This window comes from Microcebus murinus, chromosome 6 (genome assembly GCF_040939455.1).
Source record: "Microcebus murinus isolate Inina chromosome 6, M.murinus_Inina_mat1.0, whole genome shotgun sequence".
In the NCBI taxonomy this organism is placed as follows: Eukaryota; Metazoa; Chordata; class Mammalia; order Primates; family Cheirogaleidae; genus Microcebus; species Microcebus murinus.
The window spans coordinates 40,878,513-40,893,120 of record NC_134109.1 but is presented as its reverse complement, the minus strand read 5'-3'; the positions used below and the strand labels follow the sequence as shown (position 1 = coordinate 40,893,120).

The following is a 14,608-nucleotide window of genomic DNA, read 5'->3' as shown; positions in this document are numbered from 1 at the left end:
GAAGCTTTAATCCAATGTGAGATAGTTTCCAAACCATAGTACAGACAATCTTTGACTTATGGTAGTTAAACTTAACAATTTTTTGATGTGCAGAAGTGATGCACATTCAGTAGAAACTGTACTGAGAAGTTTGAATCTTGACCCCAGGCTATGATATGCAAGATAATGCAGTATGATATTCTCTTATGAGGCTGGGCAGTGGCAGCAAGCCACAGGTCCCAGTCAGTCATGAGATCTTGAGAGTAAACAACTTATATTGTACTCTACAGTGTATTCAATATATTACATGAGATATTTAACACTGTATTATAAGATAGGCTTTGTGTTAGATGATTTTGCCCAACTGTAGGCCAGTATAAGTGTTCTGAGAACACTTAAGGTAGCCTAGGCTAAGCTATGATGTTTGGTAGGTTAGGTATATTAAAAATTGACTGCCACACTAGAAAAAAAATTTTTCCCTTGGGGCCCACAGTGTTTTATTATGAAAATAGAATAAAAACTTCAAAAACAAAATGATCCTTTCTAATTTAATTCAAAACAAAATTTATTGACTTCTATTCATTTAATTCATGTTTTTAGAATTTGTCAATATTAACTATAACAATAAGAACATCAACAAGTAAGATTTTCGAGAACCAACTGCAGAGTTTTACATAGGTTGTGCTTCATGAGGCCCCAGGCTCAAAACTAGCGTGAGTTAAATATAACTCACATGGCAGTTAATGTGTTAAATGCATTTTTGACTTACTATATTTTCAATTTATGATGGGCTTATCGGGACACAAGTTCATCATAAGTTGAGGAGCATCTGTATAAGTAGTCACGGTACCAGGTCAACTGAAACTTGTGCATATTGGAACCATGTCTTTATTTTGCACATCTCCACAGTAACTGGTTTATAAAGCGAGGGTGTGGTTTCCATATGCATGAGTTTCCATTAAAATTGTACAGTCTAAAGCAAGAACTCCTGTAATATTTTTACTTAAATGTTCAGATTTTAGATTTTGATTGAATTCTGTAAATACCTATATAATTATAAAACGTAAGAACTGTTATTTAGTTTTAGAAAGCTTAATTTCTTATTTGCCCTGATTTGTAACTTGAACTATATAGAAATTCAGTAGTAATGTTAGCTGGGCGTGGTGGCTCATGCCTGTAATCCTAGCACTCTGGGAGGCCGGGGTGGGAGGATCGCTCGAGGTCAAGAGTTCAAAATCAGCCTGAGCCAAGAGCAAGACCCTGTCTCTACTAAAAATAGAAAGAAATTAATTAGCCAACTAAAAATATTTAGAAACAATTAGCCGGGCATGGTGGTGCATGCCTGTAGTCCCAGCTACTTGGGAGGCTGATGCAGAAGGATTGCTTGAGCCCAGGAGTTTGAGGTTGCTGTGAGCTAGGCTGATGCCACGGCACTCACTCTAACCTGGGCAACAAAGCGAGACTCTGTCTCAAAAACAACAACAACAACAAATTTGAATTTACCTGACTTACCTTGTGTACTATTCATTTAATAGGATGAATTCTAGTGCAGAATCTCCTTGTAAGCTCAGATCTTTGGGAGTTGTGGAAAACAAAGCAGGTCATATAGCCTTGAATCTTTTTAGAATTATTTACCTAGACCTCCCTCTAAACCTGTTAACTCTAAAAAATTCTCTTGCCTTTCCCTGTTGATGGTAAGAAAGCAGCTAGTGCACTTGCTGGCACATGTTACCAGCAAACCTGCCCTTGTGCCCTTCATATTTCTGCGAACACTAGAAAACACTCTTTAGTCTATCTCACTATTGTTTTTGTTCGGTAAATACATTTCAAATAGGGTACCACTGTGAAATGTTTATGTATTCTTTATTTTAAGGTATGACGAATGGGTGAAAGCTGACAGGATAATCTGGCCTTTGGACAAAGGTGGACCAAAGAAAAAACAGAAGAAAAAAGCTAAAGTATGTTCATAGATTCATATCATTTATCATAGGTACAAGAATTATTCAAATTGTATCATTGTGTGTGTTTTCTAGCACATGTTTTTTTTAGACCAGTTTTAGGTTCACAGCAAATTTGGGAGGAATATACACAGATTTTCCACATACCCTTTGCCCCATACATGGATAGCCTTCCCTAATTGTCAGTATCCCCCACCAGCTTTGTTACAATTGATGTGCCTACATTGATAACATTATTGTTACCCAGAGTCCATAATTTGCATTAGGGTCCACTCTTGGTATGTTATACATTCTGTGGATTTGCTCAAATATATAATGACATGGATCCAATATTATAGTATCAGACAGAGTAGTTTCACTGCCCTAAAGATTCTTTGTTTTCTCCTTATTCTTACTCCAACCCTCACCCCTGGCAACCACTGATCTTTTTACTGTCTCCATAATTTTGCCTTTTCCAGAATATCACACAGCTGGAAATCATTCATTATGTGGCCTTTTCAGATTGGCTTCTTTTGCTTAGTTATATGCATTTAAAATATTGCTTTTAATAAATCTTCTCTTCTCATTGTAATAATCATCTTGATTCTTTAATAATTGTGATTTTCTCTCTTATAACCCAGGAGCTAAAAAAGTAAAAATTGAAAATACATCACATTGTTTCAGGAAAGGTGAAAACCAGCAACCCCCTAGGGCATGCTTTCAAACTCAGATGCCTACAGAGGGCTTTACAGGAAAAGGGTAAAGTAGGACTGATAGTGACAAACAAGAGGACACATCCTTTATCTAGAAAGGGTGGAACTAAGCACTCTGCTTTAGGAATGCTGACCCAGGGTTGCCAGATTTTAGGATTTTTCAAGACCACTATGTTTTTTAATATGTGAAATAGGATTTTTAGATACCAGAAGCTGATACTAAAATTTTAAAACACATAATCTACTGGGCCAGTTGTACCCTCACCCACACCCTCAATTGTTAACCTTTGCTGTAGAGATTTGCCTAACGTTTTGTCTATTAGATGGTAGATATCTGTCTTTTCCTTTGGAGGCTAGTAAGAAACGAGGGGGAGTACTGACTAGTACAGCTTTCTAATGCACTGACTCTGACTATCACAATATACTTGTGTTACAAATTATAGAACAATATACTTGTGTTACAAATTATAGAACTTCATATAAATACAAAATATGTTTTTAAAAACCTGTTCTTGATTTTTATATAAGCACAGATTAGGAATTGACTTATAAAATATCTAACCTGTTTTGAGTTGTAGTTTTCCTTGGAGAAGTAGAATGTTCATTTCTTTGTAAGGCATTAGCCCCTCTCATACCTTTTGTTGTTGTTACCCAGAATAAAGAAGATAGCGAAAAGGACGAAAAGAGGGATGAGGAGAGGCAGAAGTCAAAGCGAGGACGACCTCCTTTAAAATCGACCCTTTCATCAAACATGCCATATGGTTTATCTAAAACGGCAAACAGTGAAGGAAAATCAGGTACCAGAAGTGCTCTCGGCAATATACCAGACAGCTCACCCCTGTCAAATGGAATGGAAGGTGCTCAATTTTGAGGATGGCTGATTTTAAAAAATCAACATAAGTAAACTTCCATTGTGTGAGATATTCACAGTATAGGTTGAGTATCCTTTACCTGAAATACTTGGGACCGGAAGTGTTTCAAGTTTCAGATTTTTTTTTTTTTTATTTTGGAATATTTGCATATATGTGAGATATCTTGGGAATGGGACCCAAGCCTAAACATGAAATTCATTTGTTTCACAATCACATTATACACATAGCCTCAGGGTAATTTTATTTGTAATATTTGTAATAGTTTTGTACGTGAAACAAAGTTTGGGTACTTTAAATCCCCAAAAAGCAAAAATGTGACTATATCAGCCACTCCTATGGACAGTTTGTGGTTGTTTGGCATCACCATTGTTCCTGACTTTGAATTTATATGCTGCTGATAAGCAATCTTTTTTTATATTTATTCACACTTATAAGTACCTAACAGTAAGAAATATGACATACCATTAATACAGTGGAAAAATAATATGTTCAGGGTAACTAAGATGCACAGTATCATCACCAGAATACCTGTATCAGGTGTTAAACAACAGCAGCAACACAACTGTAGGCCTTCAGTTTCTACCTGTAATGCTGTGTTTTGATTAAAAGATTATTGTGCAGCCTACCTTGGGGATGCTGAATAAACTTTTGTGTGCTAGCTTTTTGACTGCAAACAATCACATGAGCTCAGGTGTGGGATTTTCCACTTGTGGCATCATGTCACTGCTCAAAAAGTCTTGAATTTTGGAGTATTTTGCATTTCAGACTTTTGAATTAGGGATACTCAACCTCTAAATCATCTAGGTTTTTAATCTCATGATTTAAACCGCAAAATTTAATTTGAAGAGAATATTTATTTTGCTATATAATTTTTACTTAAAATTTAGTGATGTTTTAATTTAGGAATACCTTTTCTTATAAATATTTTAGAAATATTCCATTTTAATAGAGCATGAATTGACAATCCATGTACCCTAGTGTGTGCTACACTTTACTTCAAAGCATGCACCAGTGTCTCTTGTAAATTCAGTGCTGTTCATCTAGGATCTTTTAAAAATGCTAAGAACATCTCATTCAAAGAAAGCACAAACTAATGTACTTTAGGCATTTAATGTGGTATAGGCATATTTTGTGATGAGTATAAGTGAACGCATTTTATTCTGATTTTACTCATTTCTCCCACTTTTCTACCTTTGTATATTTTTAATGTAATTGAAGAAATGTTAAATGGTTGTCTTACATAAAAATTTCCCTCTCTTCAAGGAAAAAGCTATTCTGAACTATAGGTTTGCCATTACTCCATATGGTGCTTGTGTGCAAATTTTAAGAGGCATCCTTCTTGTTTACTGCCATCTGCTGAAAGGTTGTCATAATACACAAATATAAGATCACAAAGTGATCACATCTATTAGAAGGCATGCCTTGTGCATTGTACAATCTACAAAACTATACATAGCAGCCTTATTAAACTACCACATAAAAGGATTTTTTTAAACATGAGAAAAATGAATTCTATATTTTATTTATAATAAAACCACAAAATAAAACTTTACATACCTTTTCATTAAAAAGATACAGTCATGTTTGCTGTTTTGAACTTCTTTAAGATTTGAGTACCATGTGGGTAGAATTTTTTATTTTATAATTCCTATACAGTCATAGAACCCTACTTTATTATTTTAAAATTGTATTATTTATTATAAAAATTCCCTCACAGTGAATAATATCTTTTATTAAAAGATGGCTTACCTGTGTTTTTCTTGTTAATAAGAATAAAAATATTTAAAGTTTTGGAAATTCATATTGCTTATTTTAAACATCTCTTCGTTCTACAATTATTTTAAGTAGAATGTCATATTCCTTCCTTAGGACACAAAATGGCCCTCACATGTATAAATCAGGACTGACTAGACCTTATCTCAAACCACTTAACATATTAAGTGCATATCTCAGTTTTGTACTAGTCCTTTGATTTTTCTAAGATCTATTTTAGCCTGAATATGATACTAGTGAATATTGCAAAATAGCTCTTTATATAGATTTGAGACAGTAATATGCCAATAATGTATGTTTACATGGAATTTAATTTGAAATCCCACCACCAATTTTTGGTACAAATGTTATGATTTATTTTGTACCAGCGATTTCTACAGGGAGGTACTCAGAGGTACATGATTAAGGATTTTGTTGGTTTGGGGTAGGATTTTTAGTATAAAATTACATTAGTAATTAAGATAAAAAACCTGCATAGTATAATAATGTTTTCTCTTACAGACTCTTGTTCATCTGATAGTGAAACTGAAGACCCTTTAGAAAAGAATTCTATAAATGAAGAACTTTCCCCTGATATTAAAGAAGAACTAGACAAAAATGAAAATTTAAGTGATGATAAACTAGATGAAGAAAATCCAAAGATTGCTGCACATATGTTAAAAGAAAACGATAGGACTCAAATGCAGCCTTTAGAAACCCTGAAGTTAGAAGCTGGAGAAAATGAACAAGTAGTACAGATTTTTGGAAACAAAGTGGAACAAGTAGAAGAAGTTAAGAAAGAAGCAGAAAAATCTCCTAAAGGAAAGGGAAGACGAAGCAAGACAAAAGATCTTTCTTTAGAAATTATAAAGATTTCATCATTTAGCCAGAGTGAAGCAGGAAGTGAACCTCATATAGAAGCTCACAGTCTTGAATTTTCTTCATTAGACAATAAAAACTTTTCTTCTACTGAAGATGAAATTGATCAATGTACAAAAGAAAAAAAATTGAAACGGAAAATATTAGGACAATCATCACCAGAGAAAAAAATAAGAATTGAGAATGGAATCGAAATGACAAATAGTGTATCTCAAGAAAGGACCAGTGATTGTATTGGATCTGAGGGAACGAAAAGCTTAAATTTTGAACAGCACTTTGAACCAGAAAATGAGGGAATGCCATCATTGGTAGCAGAGTCAAACCAATGCATTGAACAATTGACTAGTGAAAAATTTGATAGTCCAGCTGAAGAAACTGTAAATACCCCACTAAAAGAAGAAGAGGATGCAATGCCTCTGATTGGGCCTGAAACCTTAGTTTGCCATGAAGTAGATTTGGATGATTTGGATGAAAAGGATAAGACCAGTATTGAAGATGTAGTAGTTGAAAGCCCTGAGTCTAACTCTCTTGTTTCTGTTCCACCTGCCCTACCTCCTGTAGTCCAGCATAACTTTTCAGTAGCTTCACCACTTACTCTCAGTCAAGATGAGTCTCGAAGTGTAAAAAGTGAGAGTGACATAACGATTGAAGTTGATAGTATTGCTGAAGAATCTCAAGAAGGTCCCTGCGAGAGGGAAACAGCAAATGGCTTTGAAGCCAGCGTTAACGCTGGTAACTGTAGCATAATTGTACAAGAACGAGAGAGCAGAGAGAAGGGTAAGGATTTTCTAGGGAAAAATTAGCCTTTATATTAAAACCAAAAATTAATGTTAAGAGTTTTAGGTACTGATGATCTGTAAAGTACCTTTTTTTTTTTTTTTTTTTTTTTTTGAGACAGAGTCTCGCTTTGTTGCCCAGGCTAGAGTGAGTGCCGTGGCGTCAGCCTAGCTCACAGCAACCTCAAACTCCTGGGCTCAAGTGATCCTTCTGCCTCAGCCTCCCGGGTAGCTGGGACTACAGGCATGCACCACCATGCCCGGCTAATTTTTTTTATATATGTATCAGTTGGCCAATTAATTTCTTTCTATTTATAGTAGAGACGGGGTCTCGCTCTTGCTCAGGCTGGTTTTGAACTCCTGACCTTGAGCAATCCGCCCGCCTCGGCCTCCCAAGAGCTAGGATTACAGGCGTGAGCCACAGCGCCCGGCCTGTAAAGTACTTTTTTTTCCTTGTCTTTGTAAAATAAAAATGTATATGTGGAAATAAATGCAGAGTAGACAGGTGAATGAATATACTTGCTTTTTTTTTTTTTTTTTTTTTAATTCTTTCTTTCTCCTTATTTCAGGTCAGAAAAGGCCAAGTGATGGAAATGGCGGATTATTGGCAAAAAAGCAAAAGCGTACCCCAAAGCGAACAAGTGCTGCAGCCAAAAATGAAAAGAATGGAGCAGGTTGGTATTTTTCAATGTTGGCTTTAGCACAGTGTTAGTATTATTAGCAGTTTGTTGGTTTGATCATTTGTGTTACTTTGAAAATAAGTTTGGTTTATTATGTTCTGAAAATAGCCATTTTTCCATTTATTTTTCAGTCTGAAGGTGCTTGTCAATTTTATTTAGAATTGTTATTATTTTTTATGTTTATTTGTATTTCTTATGTAAAGTAGTTAGTGTTTTTTTTGTTTTTTTTTTTTTTGAGACAGAGTCTCACTTTGTTGCCCAGGCTAGAGTGAGTGCCGTGGCATCAGCCTAGCTCACAGGCTCAAGCAATCCTCTTGCCTCAGCCTCCCGAGTAGCTGGGACTACAGGCATGCACCACCATGCCTGGCTAATTTTTTTAATATATATATTAGTTGGCCAATTAATTTCTTTCTATTTTTATAGTAGAGACAGGGTCTCGCTCAGGCTGGTTTTGAACTCCTGACCTTGAGCAATCCGCCCGTCTCAGCCTCCCAGAGTGTTAGGATTACAGGCGTGAGCCACCGCGCCCAGCCGTAAAGTAGTTTAATATTAGAAGAACATAATTTGGACATAATTTGGGAATCTTGAATAAAAGAAAAATAACATTTACTGTGGTGTTAAATATAGATAAAATTTACATTTCTGAAGGGAATGTATTCCGTTAAGCTACAAAAACTGATTTATAAATAGTTTGGTAATTTTAAAACATGAGGAAATAAAGGGGTTCTAATTGCAACAAACAAGATTAGTAAATCAAAATGGATAAATTACACACAATAAAAACTTATGTATACTGAAGAATAAAATTAAGTAGTAGAATATAGTAGAAATAAATTATTTTGAAAAAATTTTACCTCCAAAACATGCCTTCATTGAAGTCTGAAAGAGAAATTCTACATTATAATAGACACATATTCCAAGGAAAGGATCATATAATTTATTTATATAACATGAAAGTCATTTCAAAGGAAAACCTTTGAGCCACATTTCAGATCCTTAGTAGTCACAGGTGGCTTAGCAGTTGGACAATGCAGGTCTAGAGTACAGAGAAAGAGTGATAGGAGATGAGACTAGAAAGGTGGCAGGAATTACAAAGGAAATATGAGTAACTTTATAGTGGAGAAGCCTGGCAGACACCACCTGAGTCAAATGATCAACGTGAATACCACCAGGAGTGGGACAAATTGAAATCAGTTACCGTCAGACAGGATGCAATAAGAGGAATACAGCAGCACATCTGTGATATTACTGTCAAAGATGTATAACCTAAATCTAATCATGAGGAACCATCAACAAATTCAAACTGAAGGATATTCTATGAAATAACTGGCCCATAATTTTCAAAACTGTCAAGGAACATCAACATTTCCTTGAACATCAGGGAAAGAGCTGTTCCCGATTGAAGGAGAATTAAGAGAACCAACAACTATTAATACTATAAATACAGCACATGATTCTCATCTGGATCCTACAGCTATAAAGGGCATTATTGGGACAAGTAGAGAAATTTCTGTGGCATCCAAGGTTTAGGTTATAGTAACATAATCTGATTTTGAAGGTTGTATTATGGTTCTGTACAAGCGTGGTGGTTTTAAAAACGTATTCTCAAATTCATTGATACTTTTCCCTTCAAGAGGCAAAGCCTAATTCTCTTCCCGTAGAGTATGGGCTGAACTTAATGACTGACTTCTAACAAATAAAATAAAGTGGCAGTGTTGGTACATGACTTTAGAGAATGAGTCATACAAGGCCCTGCAAATTCCTTCTTGCTCTCCATTGGATCACTTCTTGTTGGGGAAACTGGCTGCCGTGGTTATGAGGACACATGAGTGATCTTTGGGGAGGACCACGTGAATGAGCCAGCCATCTTGGAAGCAGATCCTCCAGCCACCGTCAAGTTAACTTATCAGAGCCCAAGTCCCACATGAAAGTTTGGAGTGCACCCTCACACAATTGCACCATATACTCCAGCTGTTCCCAGATTCTGACCCTCAGAAACTGTGTGCGATAGTAAACATTTGTAGTTTTAAACTGCAAAGTTTTGGGCTAATTTGTAATGCAGCATTAAATTACTATACAAGGAGAATGTTCTTGTTTGTGAGAAATACACACTACAGTACTCAAGTCTGGCAAGGCAACTTACCTTCAAATAGATCAGAAAAAATTTTTTGGTATTCTTACAACTTTTTTATAAGTTTAAATATTGTTTCAGAATAAAAAGTTAGAAAGATTTAAGAAGAAAGGAAGTGATCAGTTTTACTTTTTGGAAAGACTCTTTGGCTTGTTTAACTAAAGTAGTAGAAGAAGGGATGAATTAAGGAAATATGTGAAAAAATACTAGGATTTTGTTATGATTAGTCAGGAATGAGGAATTAATTAACATATAAAATATAGGAGTAGCAACAGGCTGTTGAAAAAATAATTTGGGGAATGTTGAGTTACAGGTACCCATTATTGGAGGGGAAAAGGGTTTGGAACTGAGAAGAAAGTCTGCTTTTAGAAGATAGTTGCCAAAAGATTACAAGAGGGTGAGATTGCAATGGAAGAGTTGTGAAATGAGAAGAAAAAGGACCAAAAGTAGAATTATGTGGGATATACCCCTTGTATTGGCCAAGAAGAGTAAAGTAGTAACTGTCTCAAGATAAAAGGAAATCAATGTTTGAATAAGAAAGAAGCTTCAAATGCTTTAGATTGCATATTCAAGTAAGATTAAAATACATTTCTTAAATTTGGCCAATACTAAGACCCTAATAAGAGCACATAGCCATGGTTAAAAGGTTAACAAAGAATTTCTCTTTTAAGAAATATGACCCTAAAGAGAAGTGCCAGCCAGGCGTGGTGGCTCACACCTGTAATCCTAGCACTCTGGGAGGCCGAGGTGGGCGGATTGCTCGAGGTCAGGAGTTCAAAACCAGCCTGAGCAAGACCCCGTCTCTACTAAAAATAGAAAGAAATTAATTAACTAGCTAAAGATAGCTAAAAATATTTTTTCTGTATAGAAAAAATTAGCCGGGCATGGTGGCGCATGCCTATGGTCCCAGCAGCTTGGGAGGCTGAGGTAGTAGGATCGCTTGAGCCCAGGAGATTGAGGTTGCTCATAGGTCAGCTCATAGGCTGATGCCATGGCACTCACTCTAGCCTGGGCAACAAAGTGAGACTCTGTCTCAAAAAAAAAAAAAAGAGAGAGAGAAGTGGTGCCAACTAAAGAAGGAAGTTTTCCTCTCCTTCTTTCCTTCACTTTCTAAGGATGGGAAAGATCTAAGCTTCTTGATAAACTCTAGGAAAGGAAGGAGTTGAAGAGTAAGGAACATGGATAATTGACATTAGGATATTCCAGAGGAGCTAGGAGTAGGTGGTTTTAAGAGCATAGCTGGAGAGATTAGTTTGTCCAGTAACATAGTCTCTTCTTTCTTGAGACCAAAAAAAGAAAAAAAAGATTAATAAGGCAATAAGGACAGAAACAGGTAGGAAAGGGGCTGGGAATTTGGTGTGTAACTGTCAGCTTTGCCATTCCAGTAGAAAACAAGATTGCCTTTTGAGAGTGTATAGAGATAGGGTGTAGAAACTGAAAAAAAGAAAATAAAATTTAAACCTTTAATTTGTTATTAAGGGAAAACCAAAAGCATCTCCTCTCATGAATTTGCTGAGGAGGGAGGCAGAGTTAAAATAAATGCCTCCTCACATTTTATTATACATATGTTAAAAGTTGGATGTATATACATTAAGATCTTTTTTTCTTCTTTTTCATACATATAGTTTGGATTGATCCTCTTGGGTTATTTTTATGTTTTATTTTAAACGTAAATAGGGCAATACTATGTTGTTTTATAAGTTTGGTTTTTCACTTAACAATATATAATTGGGTATTTTGCCATTTTTGTTATTATGAACTCTAGCTCATTCTTTTTAACAACTTCAGCAAAGTATTCAATAGTACATAATTTTTAACCATTTCCATATTGGTGGGCATTTTAGGTTGCCTCCATTCTTTTTACAGTTATAAACTTTGTGCATTTGTGCACTTATTTCTGTAGGATACCAAGAAGTATAATTGCTGGGTCTGTTGCATTTTGATATATAAGATTTTTATCATTTATAATCTCAGAGCCAAATTTCTTTTATTATAGGACAAAGCAGTGATAGTGAAGATCTTCCCGTCCTAGACAATTCAAGTAAATGTACCCCAGTAAAGCATCTTAGTGTATCTAAGCCTCAGAAACTTGCACGATCTCCTGCAAGAATATCCCCTCACATCAAAGACGGAGAGAAAGATAAACACAGAGAAAAACATCCGAACTCTTCCCCTAGGACATATAAATGGAGCTTTCAACTCAGTAAGAAGCTTATAGAAAACCTTATAAGTGTATATTGTAATGTGGAATATACCTTAAAATGTCAACTTGGATTAATGTTAATAAAATAAGAAATAATGATTAACAAATTTAGTTAGGTATTCCAAATAATAGTAACCACTTGTTATCTTAAATACAAATCTGTGTCTTTTCATAACACTGACTTGCTAAATATTGACTAGAAGAGGATCTCCAGTTAAGAAATAAAATCATGTTATGATTTATATAAATCAATGAAACCAAAGTGCCTTTTACAGTACTGACAATTAGAAATAACTAATTGAAGAAAACATCTATACAAACTAACAATTCTGATAAATACCTATAATTATAGATCAGGGTTGTTTTGTGTTGATTTTTTTTATCTTTTTATAATCATTTAAGTAATGTGTGTTTAGTACAGAAAATTTGAGATATAAAAAGAACTCTTAATCATCAACTTAATTCATGTATTTCCTGTTTCTAGAGCCTAATTTAGCTTAATATAGTGTTTTTAATTTAATGTAATTTTTATAATAGGTATGTTTTAATAAACTAAAGTTTTTGTTGATATATGTTAGACTTTTGATAGAAATGCCATCTTTTTTTCTCATATAATTATTTTAAAATCTAAATTAACTTTTTCCCCCTTAAGATGAATTAGATAATATGAACAGTACAGAGAGAATCTCATTTCTTCAAGAAAAGCTACAGGAAATCAGAAAATATTACATGTCTTTGAAGTCTGAAGTTGCAACCATAGACAGGAGGAGAAAAAGATTAAAAAAGAAAGACAGAGAAGGTAATTTTATTATAATTTTTCTCTTCTTATTTTTCAAATTCATATCCTATTATTTTAGAAGATTTAAGTCTGTTATGCTTTAACTATAATACACATTCATTAATTGCTGTTTTTTAATACCTAGTGTTTTCTTCTCTGTTGCTATTATTGAAGTGAGTGGGTCAATGAACTAGAGTGCGATCCTTGAAAATGAGTATGAACTGTTTTACAAATGAGTGATTTTACTAAATGTGGTGGGTTCTCAAGTAGAGCTTACTCCCTCTGAATGTTTGCTCAACAAACATTTATTGACTGCCTATTAACAGGCAATATTATTTGTTATTATGGGGTTCACTAAAATAAATAAGGCATAAGGCCTACCATTAAGGAGATTATCTTGTTGGGATTAAAAATCATTTCCTGGCCGGGCGTGGTGGCTCATGCCTGTAATCCTTGCACTCTGGGAGGCCGAGGCAAGAGGATCGCTCAAGGTCAGGAGTTCGAAACCAGTCTGAACAAGAACGAGACCCCGTCTCTACTAAAAATAGAAATAAATTAATTGGCCAACTAGAAATATATATAGAAAAAATTAGCTAGGCATGATGGTGCATGCCTGTAGTCCCAGCTACTTGGGAGGCTGGGCAGAAGGATTGCTTTGAGCCCAGGAGTTTGAGATTGCTGTGAGCTAGGTTGACGCCACAGCACTCTAGCCCAGGCAACAGAGTGAGACTCTGTCTCAAAAAAAAAAAAAAAAATCATTTCCTAAGCAACTACAGTTTAAGGTAGTGCAGCTCAACAACATTAATGAGTATGTACCATGTGCCAGGCACTCTGCCAGGTGGTAGAAGTACAGAGATGAATTAGATACAGACTTTGATTTCAAAGATCTTAACACATAGTAGGACAGTGTGTGCCCTAAGAGTGATATATTAACAAGTAAGTACAGGAGTTGGTGGAAAGAGAGGTTACTTTGGAGTAACCATGGAGAGTGAGTAATGTCAGAACTAGACCTTAAAAATTCGTAGGATTGACTTCTAGTTAAACATGGACATGCTCATATCCATGATGAGCATGGGATGGCCTCAAGCCCCACTAAAATAACAGTAAAGGAAATTAAAAGCCCTATGTCCACAAGGACAAGAGAATGAAACAGCTGACTGCAGCACATAAGAAATGTCAGCAGGCCAGTGTGGTGGTGCACACCTGTAGTCCCAGCTATTTGGAAGGCTGAAGCAGGAGGATCCCTTGAGCCTAGGAGTTGGAGGTTGTAGTGAGCCATGATGACACCACTACATTCCAGCCTAGGTGACAGAGCAAGACCCTGTCTCAAAAAAAAGGAATGTCAATGTCAACAGCATATCTTTTGGAAGCTGAGCGTCAGATGGACCATTGTAACTGTTATAGCAGATGAGACAATGCTAAAACCTAAGCTTGCTTGTCCTTGCAATGGGACAAAATGAAAAGCAAGTTAATTAGTACCATATAATGCCAGAAAAGCTCTCAAGGGAGGGATATGGGATCATGCCAAAAAATGAAGTTTGGTTGAAAATGGAAGGAGAAATTGGATCCTCTCCTCCTGCTCTGTGAAGCAAGGCTACCTCTCTCCCCAACTCTATCAGAAAATAGGATATTAACTTAACAGAAGGTGAAGGGAATCAGTAGGCTTGAAGGCTTAGGGACACCAGCAATAGCTGAAGGTAAGGGTTAAGTGCTAAGCCAAAGATAATGGACGGAGTGAAAGTCTGCATACTGACTGGTAAGACTGCTGTCCTGCTTCCAGTCCAAGATCTAATCCTCTTGGCTCCTTGAAAGCTGGCAGCCAAGCATATACTCATTCTTGGGAGAAAATTGGAGGATTCTTCTAAAGAAAATGACCAACCGAAGAAAAATGACCTAACATTTGGGCGT

At 35.6% G+C, this 14,608-nt stretch overlaps 1 protein-coding gene across 2 annotated transcripts in view; it reads left to right on the top strand.

The window, feature by feature from the left end:
* The window catches only part of ARID4A (AT-rich interaction domain 4A), a 76,900-nt gene that overhangs the window by 54,448 nt on the left and 7,844 nt on the right, over positions 1 to 14,608 (top strand). Inside the window, exons 18-23 of one of the 2 annotated variants that reach the window (XM_012785628.3) lie at positions 1,853 to 1,937; positions 3,285 to 3,426; positions 5,776 to 6,909; positions 7,478 to 7,582; positions 11,716 to 11,922; positions 12,575 to 12,721. In XM_012785628.3, coding sequence (XP_012641082.2) covers positions 1,853 to 1,937; positions 3,285 to 3,426; positions 5,776 to 6,909; positions 7,478 to 7,582; positions 11,716 to 11,922; positions 12,575 to 12,721 — 1,820 coding nt within the window. The remainder of the gene's footprint in view (positions 1 to 1,852; positions 1,938 to 3,284; positions 3,427 to 5,775; positions 6,910 to 7,477; positions 7,583 to 11,715; positions 11,923 to 12,574; positions 12,722 to 14,608) is intronic. The other variant, XM_012785631.3, reaches the window with a different exon arrangement.